General features: G+C 34.6%; 5 protein-coding genes across 7 annotated transcripts; 3 read left to right on the top strand and 2 right to left on the bottom strand.

Moving 5' to 3' along the window:
* Nucleotides 1-103: 103 nt before the first annotated feature.
* Nucleotides 104-4,113, bottom strand: LOC123212934 (U-box domain-containing protein 44-like). Of its 2 annotated transcripts, XM_044632182.1 has the most exons (5): nucleotides 3,585-4,111; nucleotides 3,156-3,211; nucleotides 2,427-3,081; nucleotides 2,013-2,313; nucleotides 104-1,657 (listed from the first exon to the last, which is right to left on the bottom strand). In XM_044632182.1, the coding sequence occupies exons 3-5, from the start codon at nucleotides 3,072-3,074 to the stop codon at nucleotides 204-206; spliced, it is 2,403 nt and encodes an 800-aa protein (XP_044488117.1). In that variant the 5' UTR covers nucleotides 3,075-3,081; nucleotides 3,156-3,211; nucleotides 3,585-4,111; the 3' UTR covers nucleotides 104-203. The 2 variants fall into 2 exon arrangements, with proteins under 2 accessions (XP_044488117.1, XP_044488116.1); XM_044632181.1 differs by having other exon boundaries at nucleotides 2,427-3,275; nucleotides 3,585-4,113.
* Nucleotides 4,114-7,616: 3,503 nt separating this feature from the next.
* Nucleotides 7,617-9,157, top strand: LOC123215029 (mediator of RNA polymerase II transcription subunit 28-like). The gene is made up of 3 exons (XM_044635067.1): nucleotides 7,617-7,997; nucleotides 8,583-8,701; nucleotides 8,797-9,157. The coding sequence occupies exons 1-3, from the start codon at nucleotides 7,757-7,759 to the stop codon at nucleotides 8,929-8,931; spliced, it is 495 nt and encodes a 164-aa protein (XP_044491002.1). The 5' UTR covers nucleotides 7,617-7,756; the 3' UTR covers nucleotides 8,932-9,157.
* Nucleotides 9,158-10,038: 881 nt separating this feature from the next.
* Nucleotides 10,039-13,926, top strand: LOC123215043 (CSC1-like protein At3g54510). The gene is made up of 9 exons (XM_044635084.1): nucleotides 10,039-10,322; nucleotides 10,400-10,537; nucleotides 10,617-10,755; nucleotides 10,885-11,097; nucleotides 11,451-11,648; nucleotides 11,722-12,020; nucleotides 12,093-12,372; nucleotides 12,470-12,748; nucleotides 13,407-13,926. The coding sequence occupies exons 1-9, from the start codon at nucleotides 10,039-10,041 to the stop codon at nucleotides 13,794-13,796; spliced, it is 2,220 nt and encodes a 739-aa protein (XP_044491019.1). The 3' UTR covers nucleotides 13,797-13,926.
* A 978-nt stretch (nucleotides 13,927-14,904) lies between these two features.
* LOC123213019 (integrator complex subunit 9 homolog) lies at nucleotides 14,905-20,608 on the top strand. 2 transcript variants are annotated; one of them, XM_044632336.1, is made up of 12 exons: nucleotides 14,905-15,228; nucleotides 15,662-15,720; nucleotides 15,823-16,212; nucleotides 16,319-16,533; nucleotides 16,926-17,216; nucleotides 17,961-18,171; nucleotides 18,413-18,505; nucleotides 18,594-18,685; nucleotides 18,806-18,923; nucleotides 19,240-19,325; nucleotides 19,802-19,853; nucleotides 19,969-20,608. In XM_044632336.1, exons 2-12 carry the CDS (start codon nucleotides 15,712-15,714, stop codon nucleotides 20,485-20,487), a joined length of 2,076 nt encoding a protein of 691 aa, XP_044488271.1. In that variant the 5' UTR covers nucleotides 14,905-15,228; nucleotides 15,662-15,711; the 3' UTR covers nucleotides 20,488-20,608. The 2 variants fall into 2 exon arrangements, with proteins under 2 accessions (XP_044488271.1, XP_044488272.1); XM_044632337.1 differs by lacking the exons at nucleotides 14,905-15,228; nucleotides 15,662-15,720 and having other exon boundaries at nucleotides 15,817-16,212.
* A 691-nt stretch (nucleotides 20,609-21,299) lies between these two features.
* On the bottom strand, nucleotides 21,300-23,567 carry LOC123215135 (annexin D3). The gene is made up of 6 exons (XM_044635206.1): nucleotides 23,321-23,567; nucleotides 23,092-23,237; nucleotides 22,177-22,401; nucleotides 21,833-22,045; nucleotides 21,667-21,756; nucleotides 21,300-21,561 (listed from the first exon to the last, which is right to left on the bottom strand). The coding sequence occupies exons 1-6, from the start codon at nucleotides 23,430-23,432 to the stop codon at nucleotides 21,358-21,360; spliced, it is 990 nt and encodes a 329-aa protein (XP_044491141.1). The 5' UTR covers nucleotides 23,433-23,567; the 3' UTR covers nucleotides 21,300-21,357.
* Between the last annotated feature and the right edge of the window lie 991 nt (nucleotides 23,568-24,558).

Genomic DNA, 24,558 nt, shown 5'->3' with positions numbered 1-24,558 from the left:
GAGTGTCCTTCACAGGGACAACTTCTAGCATTTCCCCAATTATTTTCATTTTGAATGCAAAATGTTTTTTAATTACACAATAAACAAAGAATCAAGATGAAAATGAAAGATGCAAACAAAGAAATATATATATATATATTTTTTACATAAAAGTATAAGAAAATAGTAGGAATCACGATGTTGCGTATACAGCATGAATTGTCTCAGAAGTAACTTGATTGACCTTGCAAGAGTTCAAGCTGTGCCAATATTTTTGCAACCGTTGATTTCAATCTAGAATCACCCTTCTGAGCAAGGTCAATGAGCACCACCTGTGCAGATTCTCCATAGTTCACTCTGTGTTCCTGAATTCTAAATATTCTCTCCAACATCCACAATGCTTTCTCTTGAGCCTTTACATTCCCGGATTCTAAAACTTTAATAATGGCTTGAATGCCTGAGCCTTTTGCTATATAATTACTTCCATTTTCACAAATTTCGTCCTGCAAGAGAGTTTCAAGGGCAGCAAGAGCAGCTTCATCAGCTTCTCTCTCTTTTCCTTCCAGTACTTGGACCAATGGAGGTATAGCCCCCGCCTTGACCAAACAAAATGTGCTATTGACAAAGCAGTAACCATCGTGAACTTCACAAAATGCATCTGCAGAAGGAGGGACACACAACCACCTTGATGTTTTGGACTTTCTGAGAGAAAGTGAATTCTGAGATAGCTGAGCCAGTGCCGACGCGGCTCTGCTTCTAGCAATCACTGACCCACTTGACAGCAACTTCACTAGCAATGGAATCACCCCATGTTCTACTGAAAACTGCTGTAACTTCTTATCTGAGGAAACTGTAAACCGAACCAACACACCAGCAACACTCTCAGCTAACCACTGGGTAGTTGGAGTTGAAGTTGCTGTGCTTGAATTTATTATGGAGATCAAGATATGCAGCAAACCTATCTTCTTAAGTAATTCTGTAGCTTTCTTATCATTATCGGGTATATTGCTCAGTATGGCAACTGCAGCAGCTTTTTCACTCTCAATAGTTGATGATGATACAATGTTAACAATCATTTTAATATGGCCTTCTCCTAGCTGTTCTGTTAATTCTCCTGACAAATCTTTAGAGAGAGTGCAAATCAAATTCAATGCAGCTGTCCTGATCTTTGTGTTGGTTTCTTGCAAGAAGGGTAGCAGCAGTCGAATTGCACCATTTTCTTTCATTTTTCTTCTAATGTTTAATGCGCTAGAATGTGCAGCAATGCTATTAAGTGCTTGTAAGAGGTGATACTTAATCGTTGGACTAGAAAGATTTAGAAGGGAAAGCATCTGCTGAGCCACATCTTGGTTGACCAGAATAGATTCTGATTGAGCCACTCTTGCCAGAATCGCTGATGCTGGCTCCCGAAGAGTCATGAGCACAGATGTTACAGAGAAGAGGAGCTGAAGCAGTAGTGTGACAATTCCTGAACTGATCAGACGTGGTATGTTCTCTGCCAAGATAGACAAATTTTGCAATGCACTTAATGCCGATAGTTTGGCTTCAAGCTTCCCAACTTTAAACATTTTAACAAGAGGTTCAATTGCCCCATCCTCTGCAAGGGAAGCTCTACTTTGGTCTGTAAGCGCCATCCTGGAAAGTGCCGTTGCCATGAGGATCTTGCTCATGTCAGAACCTGAAAGGTAATTTCATTATGCATTAAGGACATTGCAAACGTTAGTTTCAGCTCCAATAAATGTTCATATTACCCAAATGAAAAAATAGAGAAGTTTAGACCCTTTTGCTTGTCCCGTCAATTCGTCAAGCAAGGTCTTACAATTTTACAAATAGCTAATCGTGCTAATGAAACTTTATCCTAACTATCTTGGTGGTACAGCTTAAAGTACTGAAATTTAAATTCGAATCTTACACAATTAGAATAAAAAGGAGAGATCTTCATTTTCTTAAAGATTGAAGCAGATAAACATCTACAAAGGAGGGTGAAGGAACATAAATGTCAGACAACTAGTAAAAGGAGACTGTGTTATTACCCTCATGCAGATACTTCACCAATGGCTTAAAATAACCGGCTTCTGCCATATGAAGTGCATCCTGTGTATTGCTAGACAACGCATCTAACAACTTCCCAGCATCATGTGAAGCAACAGGGTCATCCCCAAGTAGCATTGCAACTAACATAACAATGCACCCTTGGATTCTGCCTAGCCGCCGCCTGACTGCAGGAAGATCCGAAAGATCCAGCAACAGCCCCACAGTTTCTTGTCGCTCTTCTGCATCTCGCGTCAAAGATTTCACCAATGCTGATAATGACCCAACATCAGACATCTTCTCCTGCAAACTACTACATAATGTGAGATAACTAACAACTTCCAATTCCGACATGTCAAAACCAAATCAAATTAGGTAATACTATAATAATGATAAAGAACTCAAATATGATGTACCTTGAAGTTAGCATTATCTGATGCAAGGCTTCTTAAGGCTTGAATTATACTTAACCGATTGTTTGGCTTGCTGGCACCTAACCGATTTAACAGAATTGAAGCAACTTCTTCCTCGTCAATCCACTCTCTGTCAACTCTCTTAGCAGAAATCATTTCATTTAAATTCAAAATGGCAAGTCTCAGTCCTTCATCATCACCATACTTGAGCTGTAACACAACATCATCGATTCCAAGACTAATTCTTTCTGCTATTTCTTGTATTTCCTCCTCAATTTCAGTTTGTTTTTCAGACTCCAAGTCACTAGCTAACCCTGATTCATAACTTGGAATTGCGCTTAGACTAGCAAACCCTGATTCACTACTTGGATTTGCACTTGGACTTTGGCTAGTGCTAGGGCTCACACTTAAACTCTTATCAAACTTGGCATTCATCAATTCTTTATGCAATGCTCCAATTTTTCCCTTGATATCTAACTTCAAATCAATACTTGCAAAGAGCACAAGGCCTAAAGATCTCCCGATATCTCGAGTTAAATCCTCCATTTGCTTACTCAGTAATCTTGAATTGGAATTTTTTATCATAGACTTGGCTCTCCTAAGCTCTTTTTCGAGGGATTCAACTGCTTTTTGAATTGGAGGTATGTCCATCACCTTGCTGTTTTCTTTTATACCATCAAAAATCGGATTGAATTTCTCAAGTATAAGTGAAAATTCATTGAAGATTTCTACCTCAGATTCTGAACTTCTTGCAAGTGACGTCACCACTTCAGTTAACACTTGCAGCTCTGTCACAACCACCAAAAAACTTCTATTATCTGTATCTTGCATTCTATGAAGATTGCTAAGTGTCTGACAGAGGAATTGATTAAACAATTAGAACAAAACAAGAACTCCCAGAACAGAAAATTTTCTTCCACAGATAGAGAAAACAAGACTTATAGGAGAGCAACTAAATAACCAGACGTTGAAAGAATTGAGACAGTTGAGACAGAAAATGAGAAAAGCCTAAAAGTTCAAAACAATTAAAGAAGAATAAGAAATTAACAGTGGAAACAACGAACACACCTAAATAAACCATAGAGATAGACATGGCAGATAGACCGAACTCAAAGTACTAAATTTTGAAAAGATGAAGAAAGAAACGAGAAGGAACTGAACCTGATGAAGACAGAAATGGAGACGGAACCCACCAACTATTTCGTCTTGGACGGGAAATACAAGAAGAAAAACACAACACTATGAGCTGTATTCTTCTGTATCCTTCTTTTTGTCTACCCGTCCACTTCTCCTTCTTCTTCTTCTTCAACTCCAACAAGAAACATCCAAATTCAGGGTAGTTAATTTCTTAGGCTATTCAAAGAAGTTATTTTTAATAAATTTAGAACCTTCCGCACATGGAGGTGTTGTCAATCGGCTCTGAGTTGTTACCATCTGCAAATAAAAAAAGAAGACTGAGTCAAAAAATTCAAATTACCTACCCGTTTCTGGCTTCTTTCTCTACCCCATTTGCTTTGAATGTTCGTATTGTATGAAAGTCTAGCTGGTGAAGACAAGCTTATGATCAGGTCAGTGACATGCGAATTCTTCTGTTTCTTCATGGTAAGTATTAAATACTTTGAGCTCTCTCCTTTACCATGCACACTCATATACCGCATTAGGACTTCAATCTGTCAGCACATTTTGACTTCGACTTCAGATTATGTGCTTCATAGTTTAATGCCATGTAAATATTGACCACAGAGAGGTAAATGCTATTTACTGGTGTGTTAAAAGTCTTCAGATACTCTGTTTCTTCTGTCAAATTCGGAATATTAAAGCCCTGTAAATACATAGAAATTAAAAAAAAAACTATGCCGGCGCATGGGTAACGAAAGCAACCTTCAACCATCAAGTTTATTTATTTATTTTTAACTTGCAAGTCTGGTGAGCACCCTGACACAAGCTAAAGTTGACGGTTGACATTGATGTACTCGATTTTAACTTTATTCGGTTTACTCGATTTTAACTTTATTCGGTTTACTCGAGTATGCATTGATGGATTCGAGTTTACCCCTGTTGGGTTTACTCGATAACCCCTTAGAAATTAATAATTTAAGTATGAAAGTTTGAAAAAGTTTGTTAATATAATATTTAAACACAATCTGAGACCATATTTAGATCGAATTTAGTGTAATGGATGTGTTTGCAATCCAAACGTAAAAAGAATAATATTATGTAAATTTATTTATATATATATATAATCAGATATTATTTTATCATTAATTTAAAATTATTTAATAATATATATTAAATATATATTTATTTATTTACTTAAAATAAATATACACAATTTTATTATTATAATACTATTCATCACAGTAATACATATGTTCTGTCATAAATTTGATTAAAAATTATAAATTTTTAAATTAATATAAAAATAATTATTTGATTTATAAAATTGAGTCTTTCATAAATTAGAAGGATAAAAAAGATTAAAATTATGGTAAGGATAAATATATTTTTACTCGGTTATCTCCCTAAAAAGTCTCCTCCTAGACAGGGGAAAATGAAAAAAAATTTCATCATAAGATTAGAGAGGTAAAGTGAGAGATATTTTTCTTATGACACCGAACTGGAGATTCCCCGTCATATGTATATTAAAAACTAATTATATTTTCCATGAGAAGACAGGTATGGGGATCAAGACTTTCGACCAATGTCATTCCCTTCCCTTCTCTAAACAGGTGAACTGAACTGCACGTACGTGTACGGTATGTATAAAATTATAAGTACGTATGAGCCCAAAGTCATGTGACAGTTTCAGATCATTAAATGAGGCTGCGACATTGTAACCCACGAAGGCCCACCAATTTGTGGCGTAATTCTGATTTACAAATGTGTCCTTTTTGGCGTCCAAATTCCAATTATGTTGTCAATCAATAATTGTCACACAACGTGTTTCCTTCCCATTCATACATTACAACATATGACCCGGTCAAGAGGTCCCATATTCAGTGACGACAACATATATATAATAAAATTTTAAAAATTTAATAAATTTTAAAATAAATATATTTGAATTCAGAATCCAAGGAACAATATAAAATAAATTTTGTTCTCCAATTCTGAGACTGAATCCTAATTTGATTTTGTTTACAATAGGTCAACCTTAAATCAATCGTATTTAATAATTAAAATTAGTTTTAATAATGAATTAAGTCTATGAGTCATTCCTACTTAAATTAACTATTCAATCCAAATTTTAAAATAATATGTTTAAATTATAATAATCAAATTATATATTATATTATATATAAAATATATTATATATCAGAGGATATTATAAAATAAATCTTTTTTAAAATAATAATAAACTTTGATGGTGATATTATCATCTCGAAAATTATAACAAAAACACTTCAAAATTTAAAATTTCTAATTTACAATTTTGTTACATTATTATTTCACCAAAACGGTGTATTAATTGATATCAATAATATATATCATATAATTTTTTATATAATTAAGATAACTATCGTTTTTTACATGTATCAAATCTTATCATGCGATTCATAATCGTATATTGCAAGTTACTAATGACTATGCTTTGGGAAGAGGGATTCTTATTTGGAATATTGAATTTAGTAGGCCAAACGACTATTTCCCACCCAAGGTATGCTGTAATGACAAGTTTCTATCCTTTAACTATGGAAACACCAAACACCTACCCATGACTGGTTAAATTTAACAAAACCCTAACAGTGGTAAGGGTAAAATCGTCATTTTTTCTATAATATTAAAAATAAACTAAAATAGAATGAAATTTTGCCCCCCTAAACTTTAAAAACTACAATTTTCCCCCAACCTAAGTTTTAAAAAATTACAGTTTCACCCTAGGGTTTCGTTTTGAAATCTCTGACGACATCTCCGACAACATTGCCGACGGCCTCTCCTTCTCGAAGCATCCTCTCCTTTCGGCGATCTCTTTCCTCCCATTTGGACGCCCGATCGACGTTGGAGAAGCCTGGGAAGACGGAAGACGAAGTTTTTCGTCTTCCCAATCGTCATCTGGGAAGACAATCGTCTTCTCAGACGAAGATGAGAAGACTCGTCGTCCTCTGGGAAGACGAGTCATCTTCATTTGGGAAGACGATCGTCTTCCCAGATGACGAAGACGAGATCGTCGTCTGGGAAGACGATTTCTCTTCCCAGACAACGTCTCTCTGCGCCGAATGGGTTGGGATAGAGTTGAGGGGGGTCGTCGGTGGAAGAGAAACCGTCAGGAGGGGGAGATGGCCGACAATGGCACCGGAGAAAGTGAAAGGGTTCGGAAACTAAACCCTAGGGGGAAAAATGTGATTTTTTCAAACTTAGCTTAGAGAAAAAATGTTAGTTTTTAAAATTTTATGAGAGAAAATGAGATTAAATTTTCAGGAGTTAGAGTTTCGTTAAATTTAACAGGCCATGGGTGGATATTTGGTGTTTCCATAGTTAAAAGGTGAAAACTTGTCATTACAGCATACCTTGAGTGGGAAATAGTCGTTTGGCCAATTTAGTAAGACACTGGTTAATTGTGGCTTCAATGTCTTTGATATTTCATACAAGCTGAAGAATGTCACTTTTATTCTGTTATTTGAATGAAAACAATGCAATGACAGAGATTTATAATTGATGATTAAGTCTATAAATCCACATAGTAGGAAGGGTTAGATTTGATCTAAGTTAATTGAATTCAAATCTAACAATTGAGTTTGTTTTCATAAACAAAAATCAGTTGAGTTTGAATCAATCTAAACATTTGAATTTGAATTAGTTTAAATTAAAAAAAAATTAAATTGTATTTAACTCGAGTTGAAATATCAATTTATTAATATAATTTAGCTTTGTTCTTATTAGACCCAAATCAAAAGCAACCCTAACTATGATCCAAATTGCTTGATCTTGAATTGAATTAGTCGTGTTCAAGGATTGAATTTGTTTTCATGTAAGTTTGAAATTTTGAATTCTACCTCAGTATGAATTAAATCCAGGTGAAATTATTTTCAAAAGTTCTAACTCATCATAATCAGATCTGTGAACGCAGCTCTAACCGTAGCAGAAAACAAGGACTAAACATATCTTGATGATAAGGATGGAAAAATTTACTGTCTTCGAATCCGAACAAACAACGAAATCTGAGACTAAAACCGTTATACATAATACACGTGTTGATGCAAGAATTTGACGTTTTCTAAACAGGTGTTAATACATCATTGACGGATCATCATATTCACATCACATAGGTTTCAACGGCTGCTCTACTGTTACATTTTCATCTTCTCTTTAATCTGTATTGATTGATTTCGTTCATGGCCGATGAGGAACAATCGCAGCATAAAAACCTTGATGCTGCTGACCTATCTTCCCTTAAGTCGCAAGATATGATCGCTTGCTTGAATGCATTAGAGGCTGCGTTGCTTCCATGCTTGCCGTCTATTGATCATAAAGAACCTGTGCCGGATTTTGATGATTCCATGATGACAGAGCTCGTAGAACCGCCTGCAATGAAGGTGGAAAAAGCCGACGATCGCCCTCTTCCTCCTCATCAGAGTTTGTATCGACCCATTATCTCTTTTTATTATTTATATATATATATATATATATATATATATATATTTCTTCTGAAACATTTATTTTCACTGGTATACTGCAATGTAGCATTCATTCGTGTTAAGATATAAGGTTTAGCATAGGATTGTACAATTGCTTCGTAGTTCAAAACTGTGATTGTGATTTACTAAGTTCAAAACCATCAATCTAAACTATTCAAATGGAATGAAACTGAATTCGAAGAAATTCAAAATTAAATTGTTTTATAATTGAATTCAAGTCTTAATTCAAATCTTTATTCATCGATTTTGAAACAATTTTGTATTTAGATTTCAATTGATACGAGCCCTATTTTTGGGCTAGCCGGACTAAATCCAGCCCTATTTAAAGGCTAATATGTTATATTTTGATAGCAATTGCATCATTGGCTTTGCAATTTAAGACCATTTACATGATGCAGGTTAAAAGAAAATTTTGATCCTCCAAGTTCAACTAAATCGCAATTGTTTTAATACATTTTTGCTTCTTGATCAAACAATTACATTCTGATATATTTTAATTTGGTGGGTTGTTGTCTTGTTTCAGCTGATGTGGAGAAGCAGGCTAAAGCTTTCATGGTGGCCGCCAAAAAACTTCAGCGATATTTTATTTGTCTGCAACGTGCTGCTGACAGCAAGCCAACAAAGGCTGAAACTGTTAGAAAGGTATAATATCCATGAACAGTCGTTGCATGCATTAATTAAGTAGTCTTTATATTGTATGCGTCTTATGTATTTGACGTCAACTTTTTTTTTTGCAGGAGATTGCTGCCATGGAAGAAGAGTCAAAGCTGAAGGATGAGCTCATTCAGAAGCAAGAGAAACGGATTGAAGACTGGAAAACTGAGTTCAAATACCGATTGGACAAGCACAAAGCTGAGTTAGAAAGGGTTTAGGATAGATATTGAATCGTTGTGCAGCTGTTTCCCTTAAAAAATCACTGCTCTGATTGGAATTTTCAGCAAAATTTTCTCATTCAGCAGCTCTCACATCTATTCCTCCTGCCTGTTAATACATTCATTTGCCTCCAAGATTCAAGAAAATTTGGAAATTGTTGCATTTTTAATATCATGACAAACCATTTCCATTTGAGTACAAATAGAGGCCAATGTTTTTAGATTCTATTCGTATTTTTATATTAAAAGGAGGTCGATCGGTTTTAATAATCAAACAGGCTAATAATATCTAACCTAACATAATTAAAATTATATATTAAATATATTTATTCGACAGCAGTCAAACGATAACAACATAGGAATCAAACTATCACAATTTTTCATTGAAGGGACTGAAAACCCAAACCCTCAGTAAATATTAAATAGATAAAAATTATTTGTTTTGCTTTTTTCTTTAATAAAAAATAGTAAAAATTTATTCTTTTTAATAAAACATTTAAAAATTTGGTTTTCTTTATAAAAAAATTTAAAAGTTCGATTCTCTGAATAAAAATATTTGATAATTCGATATTTTGGGTGTTGATATCCTTGACATTCAACATTAATTTTTTTGTAACAACTAGTATATGTGCCCAATCAAAACGTCAAAACTTACATTCGATTCCCATCTTTCACAAATATCACCTTTTATATTCGAATCGCTTCACTCTTAATAAAGATTTTGGTCATGTTAAAATTATCATAATAGTTGGATTAATATAATTCGATATGATTCATTCGATTTAATCATAATTTGAACTAGATTTGTCAACAATTCCAGATTCCACCAGGTATAAGACTAATGAATATAAAATGTTATAATATAATCACAATGATCATTAATCTATACTCCTGTTTATATAATGTCATGTATAATTTTTTTTCTATTTATAATGAATAAATAATTCTAAATTAATATCTACCAGAAGCTCTCCGACGACGTGTATAAGAGTTTGCATGCAAGATGGAAGCCTGCCACGTATCCAGAAGCTGGCAGTTTCTGTATCGATCTTCATAATTTTCTACAGCGAGAACCAGAATAAACATTCTCCTTGGGACTGAGTGAAAATGAATCCGCTAAGCCTTCTTGCATCTGCGGTGATTAACATTGGCTTGGCCATCATTGTTCTTTCACTCTTTTCCATTTGCAAAAAACAGCCTTCAAATGCCTCCATATACTACGCTCGTCGTCTCTCCCAGAATCACCATATTTCCTTCGATCATTCTCTTTCCATACCCAGATTTCTCCCCTCGCTTTCCTGGATCCCTCGCGCCATACGCTTCACCGAAGACGAAATCCTTCAAACCAGTGGTCTTGATGCGCTCATTGTCATCAGGCTCCTTAAATTTGGGTCAGTTGTCTGATTAATTTCTTCTTCCAAGACTCCTTGAAACCTGTTCGCTCTGAATGCATTATCTTGTTTTGCAGTATCAGTTTCTTTTCAGTTTGCTCTCTCGTTGGGTTGGTGGTGCTTCTCCCAGTTAATTTCCACAGCCAGGTTGGGCCATGGAGCTTTGATTCCATGGATTCTTTTACTATCTCTAACATAAAAAAAGGTTCCAACTGGTAAGTTTCATTCTTTTTTTTTTTTTTTTTATTGGCTAAGCGGTAAGATTCATATTAGTTTAAACAGAAATTATTAAAGGATGGACTTCAAATTCGAACCTGGGTTAATTTATACATCTAATATGATTTTTCTTTTCCATGTTTCATTTATTAGGCTTTGGGTGCATTTTACATGCTTGTGGTTTATATCTTTCTATGGATTATACCTGTTGTATAAGGTGAGTTGCAGTCTTGTATTTTCCTGCTTCACAAGAATTTTCTCCTTGAGAAGCACTTATGGCATGGTATTTTTTTTATCTGAGGTGCAAGTTTGTAAGGGGTGACTTCCTGCATCATTTCATATCCAGGAGTATAGCGAGATTATGATAAAAAGGATCCAACAGCTTCGAAACATCAGGCATCGGCCTGATCAGTTCACTGTTCTAGTTCGGCAAATTCCCATCTGTGCTGAGCATCAGACTCGTGGGTGTTCTGTTGATCATTTCTTCTCCAAGCATTATCCCAACAGTTATTATTCTTGTCAAATGTTATATGAGGGTAAAGCTCTTCAAGATTTGCTGGTAAGGTTTGAACATTTTGTACTAGTCTTTGCAATTAATGCATTTGATGTTGTTGATACCAAAAGTTTTATTGTCTCCACTCCAAAATGGATAATATTTGATTATGTTGATACCAAAAATCTCACATATTCTTGCTCTTGAGGACTAGAGAGTTTTGGGTCAATATAAACCCATGATCTTGCTCGCGAGATATTTTTTAAGGGTTAAACCATAAGATCAGTTTTGTGCCAATCGAACAACATCAACAGTTGTATTAAATTTGCAACGATTGCTCTGCTACACAGAGAGAGAGAGTATCATTCTGTTCATATTTCATTCAAATGGTCACCTCTTACCGATATTGTTAAATGTAGAACCAGGCAAAACATATTGCGAAGAAGATAGAAGTATTGAAAAATCGGTGCTCTTCCTTCAAGAAGCAAAGCAGCAAGCACTTATTCTTGGGCACATCTCGAGAAAATAACAAAAAAATAGCCATGCATGAAGAAAAGCTCGTAGAACTCAGTCATAAAATTCGTCAATTACAGGATGAAAATATGCTCAAGGATAAGGTAATTATATCTTATACTAACAGAATTGATGATCTTGGTCAATGCAAGTTATTGCTGTTCTTGTTTGTTGTAGGAGTTGCCAGTTGCCTTTGTCACATTCAAATCCCGGTGGGGTGCTGCACTAGCTGCCCAATCTCAGCAACATCATAATCCACTTCAGTGGATCACTGGCAGGGCTCCTGAACCAGGAGATATATACTGGAAGAATCTGGCAATTTCATTTAAATATTTGCCAATTTACCAAATTGGAGTTGTTCTTGCAGCTTCACTTCTAACAATTTTCTTCACTATTCCAGTCACAGCTGTTCAAGGAATCGCCAATTTTGAGAAGCTAAAGAAATGGTTCCCTCCAGCCATGGCCATGCAGTTGATGTAAGTATTCTTACACCGAATTACATGGTTACACATCAATTCGTTTGTAATCAAATATTAAATGTGCAACAGACCTGGATTAAGCTCAATTGTGATGGGTTATCTTCCAAGTGTCATTCTTAATGGATTTATATATGTTGTTCCCTTTGCAATGTTCGGCATTGCTAAAGTTGGTGGTTCTATATCAAGAAGCAAGGTGGAGATGAAAACCTGCAACATGGTTTTCTATTTTTTAGTGGGAAATGTGTTCTTCTTGAGCTTGATATCAGGGTCCTTACTGGAGGAAATTGGAGAATCGTTTGAGCATCCTAAGAACTTTCCGAGTCATCTTGCTCGTGCAGTCTCTTCTCAGGTAAGCCGAAATTACATGATTTTTGTCTCTGTTAAACTTCAATTTTCTCTGAACAAACTGATCTTGCATATTAAATTGTTAACTTTCTGTTCTCCAGGCAGATTTCTTTATGACTTACATCTTAGCAGATGGGCTGTCAGTATTTTCTCTGGAGGCTCTTCAGGCTGGAATGCTGTTGTTGGACTTCATAAGATCGCATACTTTTGGCCGAGGAAAGGACAAAAATCCATACCTTTATCCATTACCCTACTTTAGAGTCATCCCTTTGGTCTCCCTGTCATTTCTGATCGGTCTTGTGTACGCATTGGTGGCTCCATTGCTGCTTCCATTTCTTCTTGGCTATTTCTTTCTAGGCTATGTCGTGTACATCAACCAGGTTATCCTTCTGGCTTCCAAACTATCAATTTTTTTTTATCCGTTAACAAAACCAAACTTTGTTTTTCATATAAATAAAAATAACCAAACTTTCGGATTTTCTTTTGAAGGAACAAACTTGTCTGTTAAATGGATTAAACAAACTCAATTAAGATGGTTTGTTTTATTTTATTCTTAAAATATAATAGTTAATTTAGTATATTCAATAAAAATAATATTAATTTAATTCCTTTAATATAAAAATCTAAAAGTTTAATCTCTTTAATTAAAGTTAGACAAAAATTGAATTGGTTTAGTTTTAAAAGTCAATTTAATTTAGTTCTAATTTGTTTAAATCAAACTTGAGTCTTTGAATTCAAATCATGAGTTCGAATTGAGCTTTAAATTTTAAAATTAAGAATCGAGCTAAACTCAAATTACTTTTAAATAAACTTAAACCAAATTAAAGATAAACCATTTTTCATTAGAATCAAACTCAAAAGGTATTTGAGTTCGGTTTAATTTTATTTATCTCTCCTTTAATTAAAAAAAAACACAAAATTTAGCCCTTTTTTTTCCCCTTAAAATGATAGTTTAATATCTATTTGTATTGTTCAATTCTCCTGAGTATACTTTCTCATATTAATATGATGTATGTAATTATTACCAATATTTTGCAGATTGAAGATGTATATGAAACCGTATATGATACATGTGGACAGTATTGGCCATACATTCATCATTACATATTTGTAGGATTCATTCTCATGCAAATCACCATGATTGGGCTTTTCGGACTGAAGTCGAAACCAGCAGCTTCCATAGCAACTATTCCTCTCTTGATCCTGACCATAATGTTCAATGAGTACTGCAAGAACCAGTTCCTTCCAACATTCCGACGAAACTCCATCCAGGATGCTGTGGAGAATGATGAAATTGACGAGAAGAATGGCGAGATAGAAGCCAATTACAGAAGAGCAAGCACTGCCTACTGCCAGCCTTCTCTAAGGCCTATCAACTACATAACCTCAGAGTCAAGCTTAAGACTGCCCTTAGTTTCTTCAGCATGATTATGACTGTGATTATGATTCAAACTCTCTTCTTCTTCCTTTCGTTTTTGTCATTACAGAAGAGAAGCCTTGCACATTACTGGATTATTGTTATTTTAGATGTAAGTGAATAATCTTCTTATTCTCATCAGTAATTATATATTTTTTTTTTTCCTTTGGTGTTGTTGTGGGTATCCTCGGTAAGATTTCAGGTTTTTTACATGCTGAAAGGGTTGTTTCGATTTTTCTCTTAATTTCTATTATAATGAGAATTTTGATAGATTTTTACAAAGAGATAATATTAGTTTGTCTATCTCTTGTTGTGAAAGACTTTAACTTATCTTAGTTTGTGTCTTGAGAGGCCGTCATTTTTTTTGGTTAATATATACGTTTACTTAAAAAATAAAATTGTTTTTTCAACCCATTAACCTAATCAACGAGATAAATCAACAATAAAACGTGTATTAGTATAATGGTCTGATCAATTGAATCATGATTTATTATTTACCCAATTTATTCTTAATTAATCGACTTTAATAATTAAAACAAGTTTTGGTTAGGTACTATTAATGGCTTAAACATGAATTAGTCATGTTCGGGCCGGATTTGACATCAATTTTCCATCGGTGGGTCAATTGGGACGAGATTTAAAATAAAATGAAAAATACTATAAGGGTGCGTTTGGTTGACGGTTTTTAAGTTTATTTTGATAATCTATCTTTTATTTTCTTGTTTGATTTATCAGTAATAAAAGATTATAGTAATCTTCTATTACCAATGCTGACATGACATATAATATAGGTAGTAATCTGATTATCATCTTCATCTTAGGTATTTAAAGATTATTGGGGTAATCTTGAATTTATTATAGAAAAATTATTATTTATTAATTTTTTGAGATAAAAATAAATTTATTTTTAATTAATATGACAAATAATATAAAAAATATTTAAAAATAATTATATTTAAAGATGTCTAAACAAAATAATTTACTAGTAATCTTTTACTACTTTTAATCAAACATAATAATTATTTATATTTATTAAATTTTATTAAACATAGTAATTATTTATACCCAATAATCTTTTAAATAATCTATCTTCAAGTCTAAATCAAACACCCCAGAGGCGTGAAATATAGAGGGGTGGTTGAAAAACCTTGATTCGCTAAAACCCCACCGCAAATAAACTATTCGACGCAAGTCTGGGAAGTGGGAACCAGAAGAACCATTCAGTCAAATCCAAACCCATGAATTTCATGCCAATTCTCTTCATTATTAAAGTAATCTAGTCAATAAAACCAAAAAATTAAGACTTAATTATGCTTCCATATCCCCATTACAGATTACCCTTGTCATCAAACGACCACTGCCTTACGCCTTAACGCCTCCCTCACGCCGCCTTAAGGAAATCGGCTGCCGCCCCTTTCCCCCGTCCAAGAAGAACACTGCGAGGTGGGTAGTTTGTTTGTTGGTCGGATGCTATTGTAATGACGTTGAGGGATAGTCTTGCGTACACTTGACAGTAGGGAAAGTTTTTTCTGGGCAGAGCTGGAAAAAATGCTTTATTAGTCTCTAAGACCAGAAATTTTTTTCTTTTAACTGTTTATTTTATCAAAGATCGCATTTTGCTTTTAATTCGAGTTAGCATTTAGTTTTGTGAAAGTTTCAGTTTTCATGTCCCTTTTACTTATTTTAAGTCGGTTCCTGCTATATGCATGTCCCAGAATGTATCTATCATTACCATTGACATAAATTTTGTCCTTTAGAATTGTGACCACATAAACTTCAGTGAAAGTTTATTGGTAAAGTAATTTCTTTTTCCATTTTTAATACATTTGACATGCTATCTTCTTAATAATATGGGGTTATGAATCTTTTTTTGTAGGTCTGCTAACTGTTATAGACTTCAAATATTCTTCTGTTTGGTTTATCTTCATGAATTTTGTAAGTCTCTATCCTTCGCTGCCACAAGACACAGTGTATTGTTTTCAAATTCTGTTATTGAGCTTAATAAGTGTTTTTTTTTTTATCTTCAATTATATGCAGACATGTTTGAGCAAAGGTGGTGGTAACCACTTTCCACCATGTCATATTCTTGATGTATGTGGGTTCAGGGTCTTACTTGAGTGTCCATTGGACCTTTCAGCTCTCACAATCTTTGCTCCTTTTCTAAATGATCGTCACACCATTGTACCTGAAGAAACTCCTGATCATGCAATTCATAAGTCCTTAGATGTAGAATCTGTAGCTCAAAAGAGGCAGAAAGTTGAGAAACCCCTTGATTCTAGTGATTTAATATATGCAGAGCCATGGTACAAAACTGTTAACAACTTGCACCTGTGGAATGTTTCTTTTATTGATGTTGTGTTGATTTCCAGCCCAATGGGCATGCTTGGATTGCCGTTTCTTACTAGAATGAAGGGATTTTATGCTAAGGTAACTGAAAAGTTGGGCTGGTATATAGAATTGATTGTATATTAAGTTAATTTATTTAGAGCTGGAGATGGTTTTGATTTGCTGAGTCTTGTTTCCAACTGATTAGATATATGTAACTGAAGCAACAGCTAAACTGGGGCAGCTTATGATGGATGATCTTGTTTCAATGCATATGGAATATAAACAATTCTATGGCTCTGAGGGTTCAAGCGACCCTCAATGGATGAAGTGGGAAGAGATTGAACTCCTTCCATCGTTGCTGAGGATGATAGCTCTTGGTAAAGATGGGGCAGAACTAGGAGGCTGGATGCCCCTGTACAGGTAATTAATGCTTTATTTGTTAAAGTAGGAAATCCTGTTGTTTTGTTGTTATAGCATGGTGGACAATAGTTGTAGGATAGAGAACCTACCCTTCAGTATCTATTCAGCTGTCCTATACAACTTGGAAAGTTGGCTTTTATGTAGCATTTAACCTTTAATTTTAGTCTTGTCTTGTAGGCTTTAAATTCAGTTGGGGGGAAGTAGATTTTCAGTTCCATCTGCCAGTTTTATGTTATTTTCATGGTTGAAGTTGTTAAAAGACAAAATAACAGCCAATCTTAATGGATTTTGTTGAGCATGTTTTATCAAATGGCATATTCAATATCTCTGTTCTTTTGATTGGATATTACTGATGACATATTTAGACATTTATAATAAATTGTTTTTCTCAGTGCAGCTGATGTGAAGGATTGCTTGACAAAGGTTCAAACACTTAGATATGCTGAAGAAGCATGCTACAATGGGGCGTTGATCATAAAGGCATTCAGCTCTGGTTCAGAAATAGGTGCATGTAATTGGATAATGAATGGTCCAAAAGGAAACATCGCATATGTTTCTGGCTCCATTTTTGCATCTGATCATGCAATGGGTTTTGATTACAGTGCTCTTCAAGGGTGTGATCTTATATTACATTCAGACTTCTTATCCGTGGACATGACAGAAATGGTTCAGTCTGCTTTCAGGTGCTTTTGAACTTAACTTAATTGTGTATTTGAATGTGATATTTATCTTAGGAATTTGATGCACTAGTGGAAATTTAAATTCCACTTTCGGTATGTGTATATGAATGTGCTTGGGACAAAGTTGAATTGCACGCAAAATTAGACTGAATATGTGCCGATCAAATGCCAAATCAAAATCTTGCTTCTCTGAAATGTCGTGGAATCTAATGTATAGCCCTTCAAGGAAGAGCACAGTGATGGGAAGAGTCCATCTTACCAGACATCAAATTAATAGTTTTTCTTCCTCAATCTTAAATCTTTTTTCAGCACTCCTTCTAAGGTCTTTCTCAAATTGGGTATGTTTTGATTCTAGATTGGTGATGGACTAAACATGATATTGGGTAATTGATGGCAAATGGTGGCTAGATTTAAATTCAGTGATTAATTTTGCAAATGTTATTGGCATCCATGGTATGCTACTAGTGATTATATTTTCCATTCCAAAGTTAGACTCCTAATTAAAAAGTTCACCTAATATAGAGATGTTTGGTTACTCTGCACTTTGAATTTCCTTCTTCTCAACTGTTGGAAAATTTTAGAATGATTATCCAAGTGTAGCCACCCACAATTTAGATTTTGTTTGGGTATTATTTGAATTCCTTTTTTTTTTTTTTCCAGTTTAGGTGATACTTTTTTATGTATATCCATCTTTTGTAATTCCTAATGCATTGATTAAAAAATTACATTATTGTACACTATTTGTAGTGATGATAATAACAAATGGGAAGCTCTGACTGAATCCTTGCATAATGGTGATGAGAGTATAGAGGAAAGGGAGAAACTAGATTTTATTTGCTCCTGTGCCATTGATTCTGTTAAAGCTGGTGGATCAGTCCTTATTCCTATTAGTGGACTTGGAGTTATTCTGCAGTTTTTGGAGCAGATATCTATGTTCATGGAATCCTCAAGCCTGAAGGTATATACTCAACCTTTTATTTTTGTTATTGTATAAACTTTCATTTGTGTGGTTATGCTAACACTTAAGAAACTCTATAGGTACAAGTCTATGATTCTTGCATAAATAGGAATATATGCAAACTTTTAAACACAAAATTTTTCATGTGTGACCTGCTCAATTGTAATGCTTAAGGATTCGTGTAATGGGAAGTGTGAGGGTAGACTACTGCATTTGACCTATCAATTTTACCATTCTGCAGGTTCCAATATATATCATCTCTTCTGTAGCAGAAGAATTGTTGACGTACACCAATATCATACCGGAGTGGCTATGTGCTAAACGGCAAGAGAAGGTACATCTTTCTTCTAGGTTTACTGGTTCTCGTTGTGTTGAAATTATGCTTTATTTGTTGCATAAACTTGTAAATAATATGGTGACAGCTTTTTTCTGGTGAGCCATTGTTTGCTCATGTCGAGCTCCTAAAAGCAAATAAGATACAAGTGTTTCCTGCAGTTCATTCACCTAAACTACTGTAAGATAAGGGCTTGTCTTTGAGTTGTAATTTATCTTATATGCAATGCTGAGAGGCAAATACCAAGACATAAATACTAGTGATATGTGTTTACCGAAGTAACTGACATTATGTATGTAGAACAAATTGGCAGGAACCGTGCATTGTATTTTCTCCTCACTGGAGTTTGCGGCTTGGGCCTGCCATGCATTTGCTCCGGCGATGGTGTGGGGATCAAAATTCTTTACTTGTTTTGGAGGTACAAATTTTGTCCCTGATATTTCTTTATTCTTTCTTTTCTTTCTCTTTTTTTCTTTTTTTGGCCAATATCAAAGTCGATTAGCCTTTATTGCATATTCACCACATTCTAGACTGGATAGTACTGTCAGACCCGGCAACCTTGATAGTCCAAAAATTTATGAGATACAATATGCCATAGAGGTGACCCCAAGTGGTCTCTAACCCATAAAGTACATTTGTCTTTTTTTTTTTTTTTTGGTTTCCTTAAATTACGGTCTGTGTATTGTTTCAGGAATATTTTATTGGATGACTTAGTGAATGCACTATCTATGCAGGATAAAATGGATGCCAATATAGCCCTCTTGCCTTTCAAGCCAATGTTAATGAAGGTTCTTCAATGTTCATTTATCTCTGGAATAAAGTATGGATTACTTCTTTCTCTATGCCCCTCTGTATTTAGTGTTATACTTTTGAAATGGCGAGATTTTTTTTCCTTTACCCAATCTGTCTCATGTATCATGTACATATCATAAGATTAACCTCAAGTCTAAGAACAAAACCTTTATAAACACATTCTTTCTATACGATGCTTTTTATGTAGAGGATTTGAAATTCTGAAACTGATAATCCCTTCAAAACCATGTCAGCTTAATATCAGGATGGTAGAGGTTACACTCTTTTCTTTGCTAAAATTTAAGTAGGAACATGTTGATTTATTTACGAAATGCAAGGTAGGTCATTTGTTGGGCTAACTGAAAACTTTACATTTCTATTGAACTTCCCTGACAATTTTGAAAGGTTAGATGGAAAAGACTTTTGAGTGGTCTGATGGCTGCAAAAAACTAGTAATTTCACTGTTTTGATTTCAGTTTGCTATAAATTCTTTCTCCTCTGTAGGTTGCAGAAGGTTCAACTTATGCTGAAGGCACTTCAGCCGAAATTTGTTCTGGTATTCATCGACATCAACTATATATTTATTTTTAAGTTCCTTATATTTATAGCAAGAGGAGATCCCATCTGTGCAACTAATCAGTTCCTTCTCTTTTCTTTTCCGCTAAAACTAGTTTCCAGAGGAATGGAGGAATCATTTCAATGCTTCAAATGTGAATTCATTCTCAGTTTCTCACTACTCTGTAAATCAGACATTATGCATACCAAGTTTAAAAGAAAGTGTAGAGCTTGAGATTGAAGCCAACTTAAGTGCCCAGTTCCAGCGGAGAATCTCAAAACACAAAAACCTGAACATCTCGAGATTAAAGGGAGAGCTCTTGATAGCACACAACAAACATCAGTTATTCTCCGTAAAGGAAGAAGCAGGCTCCTCAAAGAATAGGCCCTTACTACATTGGAGTTCTCCAGATCCGGAAAATCTTTTGGCGGCATTATCCAAGATGGGTATCAATGGAAATCTGGAACAAAGCATGTTAGATGTTGAATCAGGTAAGGCTTTTATTTTACATATTCAAGAGCCAAATAAAGCTACGATTGAAGTCAGAGCAGCAGGTACTGTTATAAGTGCTGCTGATGAGAATTTAGCCTCCCAACTTTTTGAAGCTTTAGGAAGCATCCTGGATGGTATTTAATTCGGCGTTTCTCATATGTTTTTCTATGTATTATATCTGTTTGAAAGATACAAAATATAGATACCTTACAATCAGGTGTGTTCACTGAGCTGTTTAAGAAATGCCAATTGGCTGTCCTCAACGCGTTTTTTTTTTTTTTTTGGTTAACGAGGATGGAAAGACTCTCCTCAATACATTGCAATTGATTTGTTAAATTTTTTTCAATTAAAGAGATTATGTCACAGGAATGCAAAATTTTATCTTTCAGCTGATAAAAGTGGTTTATATTTGAAAATGCACCAACTTAAAGTTTCAAAATAGATGGAATAGATGTTCCATCCGGGGTAAATAACATTCCAAGTGATGAAGAATCAGAACATGCTCATTCTATGCATAGAACGTTTGTTCCAAACGCCGTGTAGTGTAGAACAATCATTTCAATAATTTTTCTGTTGCGAATTTCAAAAGTGTTCAAGTTAGGAGGAATATAGCTATTTCAAGGAGAACGAAATCGGTCCAAGTATGGCATTTTACAGGAAGCAGAACAAGAAAGGGAACGGGCTTGTTCATGCTGAATGAGCAAGCTGAAAAGCTTGGAATGGGCATTGCATCACTTAGAACATTTGGTTTGTTGGACAGGCCAAGTTTAGTTAAATATAGACACAATGTCGAACCACGTATATTTGAGTCATTATGATTGATTGTTTCTTTTATAATGAATTGTCTCTTTAATTACGGTGTCTTTCAATTCAAGTCTCTACAAGAACAGAAATTCACAACAGAAATATCTTAGAAGCAACAAACACATACATCTTTTATTCAAAGCAGCCAATATGAGCAATACAAGGTCGTTTGAGAAATAAAATGAAATATAGATATGGGCTGAAAGAGTTAGTATTTATCCCCAGTCAATGTGAGTAAGAAGTCCTTGTAGCTTCCTGATGTATCTCCAACTACATCATCTTCCACAGTGCATTTATATATGTGAGGGTACACTTCTTTGACATTCTTCATGTCAATTTCAGCTCTAGTCACAATTACTCTGCTTAGAGCTTTCTCATCTGTACCAAGACCCAGAATGGAATCTCTGATAACCTGTTCAGAAGCAATGAACAAAAATTAACCTGAAGCCATCTTTTTTGTTGAGCTGTTTCATGTTTTCATAATTCACATATTAACTATAAAGGAAACACAAGATACCTCTGCAAAGTGCATTTCTGGGTGGTCAATGCATAAAATGACCATTTTCAATAGAGATACCATATCACCCTTCCCACCATTCTTGATATCCTGCCACAAAAACAGATGCTCAAGGAGGGAAAAAGTTGGTATATAATATATCTACAATTAAATGCAGAAGGTGAACCTGCTCAATAGAATTAGCATGTTTGTTTCTGTAGCACTCAAAAGTTAATCTAAGCTGATAGAAGTTCCTCGTGCTAAGTATATGAATAACTTTATCATCATCGAATCGCTTTGATGTGATGACGTGATGTAACACATCTGCTTCTGATTTGGCTAATTCTGTGTCCACCAGTTCCTTATCATACCTGATGGAGCTCACTAGACCCAGTAGAAGCTGTGCAATGCCACATACTAAGATTTATTAATTCAGCACATGGGATCAATCCAGGTTCATACAAAACTATAAGAAAAGTCCATATTGATGAATGCAGGTATCTTATGACTTTTTGAGTAGGTTATTGTCACCTTTCTCAGGGCGAAAGGAACTATGGACACAATATCTTCTTCAAGTGAGCAATCAAAGAGAGAACAATATGCCTTCCTCACTGCGATGAGATGGTAAGGGGACGAGGCACAGGCTATCTCAACTATCACTTGTAGGCGTTTAACACTGAATTTTTTCTTCAATGATTTGTGTGCTAGTATTGCATGCCTTTCTGCAGGATCATATGTCCACATAATCAATGCATCCTGTTACACACAAGAAAGCTTGAATTGTCACACACTAGCAGATGGATAAATTTATGTTGCAACTGAAAATTTCAAAGAATTCAAGATCGATTTCCAGGACTTAGAGAGTGATTTAAAGTATATGATTTCAGTTACTTTTCTAAAGGGCACTCTATAGCAGCAGAGATGGACCCCGAAATTTCAATAGCAGTCTTGATAAACCTCCCAGAATTGGTTATCTACAAATACAATAGGAATGCTAATGTTGCTTCAATCCGCACATAACAGATAATTTAAAATTGCAAGGAATTGTTCAGTTTGAACTATATTGATCTCATAGTTTTGCCCTTAAAAACATTTCAAGAGGGAGAGAGAGAGGACAGGTTTATGTTGACTTAAGACATTTAGCTCCAATTCGATGTGAGATTTTTGAAATCAACATAATCCCTCAATTGAGGGGTTGGGGAGAGTACCTAACATCATTCCCGCAAGTCATGATCTGCACATAATAGACTACTTGAAGCAGCAAGATATTGTCCGCTTTAGCCTTCATTTTGGCCTCAGGTTTTTTACCCCTAAAAGGTGTCTTGCCAGAGTGAGAAAGACAATGAATTTATATCTACCAAGACTCTCAACTTTTGTTTGGCATCAACAATGAAAATACCCTGAAATTACAAATACGAGACTCTTCCTCAAATTTTAACAACTTACTTTAAAATCACCAAAGATTTCAGAGTTGATACGATCAATGAGATTTTCATTGTAAAGCTGCTGATACATTTCCCTGATCTGCTTCCTTTGGGTTGCATTTCTATGTCCTAATATCCTTATCAACAACTTCTCTTCCTCTCCATTTCCTGCATAAAAAACACAAAAAAATCATAAAAAATTCGATAATCAAATTGTTGAACCATAACTTATAGCAGGAACTGGAAAACACCTTGCAAGAAAGCAAGTGGAGAAGAAACAGGGGCACCTTGGAGAGCTTCCCTGAGTTTCTGAGCGTCCTCTTCAGGAGTAGGAACCATATCTGGCACTCTTAGAGTTGTCATCTTTGCTCTCTGTATTTCTCAGGAAAAAAAAAATGAGCTGTTCGTTCTCGGCTCTTCTGCTTTCGGTTTCTGCTATGTTCCCTCCTCGTATGCAGCTTAGATGGAGCAACCGTAACTTTATTTTCGGATTAGACTTCATTGCCTTTCTTCCGAATTGGATTGTTTCTTCCGGGGGCCATTTTAGATTTTTTAATACCTCTCTTATTTTATGTTTGTTGCATTATTAGCCTCATGTTTTCTTGTACTTCATGAATTCCCTGAGATTTTATATATTGTACAAAACCTCATTCGCTTGGCTTCACTTTGACAAATACGTCATCAAAATTAGATGTAGATCCAAATGAAGCTAAAACTCAAGTTGAAGTTATCTCAATTCGAGTTGAGTGAGTCACTAGCAAATTTATCATCTCCACTAATTTTTAATCTTTTATGACAATTTTTGAATTTCTTTGAAGACTTTTCTTCTTCGTTAACTTCCTTTCTAATAATTTTTTCTTTTCTTCGTCTTTGACAATCTTTCTTTCTTTCTCCAACGTTTTTTAATAGCTTTTTTGACAACTCGTCATCAGCATAAATGAGCTAGAACTAAATTTTTTATATTCAAACCAAGCTCAAACAAATTCTTATTCAAATTCAACTCAATTTGAACCCCAATCAAAATTCATTAAAAGTTTTAATACTTTGCGCTGCTTAAATATTAGAATATGGACACTTCTAATTCAAATCTTCATCAATTTTAGTTTTACAATCAAATCTGATTTTTTTTTTTAGAAGTAATTGACAATAATTTTCTGATCCAATAAGATTAAAGTAATATACAGTTAAGTAATACTATATACACTAATGGATAAATACTAATTGAGGTGTTATCATCAAACTTTCTTTGTACGTGAAGTATTATTCGATTAGATTTTAATTGAAGTTTAGGCATATCCATTTTCTCAATTGTAACAAAGTCTGATGAAGTTTGTTAATGATATCACACTAAGAAAGCACATTCTATAGTGTATTTCACAATCATAAAAGGGCAATATCTAAAATCAAGTAGTCAAAGGTCTACACTTAAATTGAATATAAATAGGGGTTCAGCAATATTTCAAAATGTGTGGACTAAACTGTGAAAAGC

This window comes from Mangifera indica, chromosome 4 (assembly GCF_011075055.1).
Source record: "Mangifera indica cultivar Alphonso chromosome 4, CATAS_Mindica_2.1, whole genome shotgun sequence".
Classification (NCBI taxonomy): domain Eukaryota; kingdom Viridiplantae; phylum Streptophyta; class Magnoliopsida; order Sapindales; family Anacardiaceae; genus Mangifera; species Mangifera indica.
Note: the sequence above shows the minus strand (reverse complement) of the source record. Positions and strands in the feature narration are given on the sequence as shown.

Bases quoted from the DNA above. Each gene is read 5' to 3' on its own strand.
- LOC123212934 (XM_044632181.1), bottom strand. From the start codon at position 3,254: ATGCAAGATACAGATAATAGAAGTTTTTTGGTGGTTGTGACAGAGCTG. The intron at 2,314-2,426 runs GTACATCATATT...AGTAGTTTGCAG, and splicing joins CAGATAATGCTAACTTCAAG to GAGAAGATGTCTGATGTTGG. The intron at 1,658-2,012 runs GTAATAACACAG...ATTACCTTTCAG, and splicing joins GGTGAAGTATCTGCATGAGG to GTTCTGACATGAGCAAGATC.
- LOC123215029 (XM_044635067.1), top strand. From the start codon at position 7,757: ATGGCCGATGAGGAACAATCGCAGCATAAAAACCTTGATGCTGCTGAC. The intron at 7,998-8,582 runs GTTTGTATCGAC...GTCTTGTTTCAG, and splicing joins CCCTCTTCCTCCTCATCAGA to CTGATGTGGAGAAGCAGGCT. The intron at 8,702-8,796 runs GTATAATATCCA...TTTTTTTTGCAG, and splicing joins AGGCTGAAACTGTTAGAAAG to GAGATTGCTGCCATGGAAGA.
- LOC123215043 (XM_044635084.1), top strand. From the start codon at position 10,039: ATGAATCCGCTAAGCCTTCTTGCATCTGCGGTGATTAACATTGGCTTG. The intron at 11,098-11,450 runs GTAAGGTTTGAA...TGTTAAATGTAG, and splicing joins AAGCTCTTCAAGATTTGCTG to AACCAGGCAAAACATATTGC. The intron at 12,373-12,469 runs GTAAGCCGAAAT...TCTGTTCTCCAG, and splicing joins CTCGTGCAGTCTCTTCTCAG to GCAGATTTCTTTATGACTTA.
- LOC123213019 (XM_044632336.1), top strand. The intron at 18,924-19,239 runs GTACAAATTTTG...CTATCTATGCAG, and splicing joins ATTCTTTACTTGTTTTGGAG to GATAAAATGGATGCCAATAT. The intron at 19,854-19,968 runs GTATTCATCGAC...CGCTAAAACTAG, and splicing joins TTCAGCCGAAATTTGTTCTG to TTTCCAGAGGAATGGAGGAA.
- LOC123215135 (XM_044635206.1), bottom strand. From the start codon at position 23,432: ATGACAACTCTAAGAGTGCCAGATATGGTTCCTACTCCTGAAGAGGAC. The intron at 22,402-23,091 runs GTAAGTTGTTAA...TGTGTGTAACAG, and splicing joins AAATCTTTGGTGATTTTAAA to GATGCATTGATTATGTGGAC. The intron at 21,562-21,666 runs GTATCTTGTGTT...GCTTCTGAACAG, and splicing joins CAGAAATGCACTTTGCAGAG to GTTATCAGAGATTCCATTCT.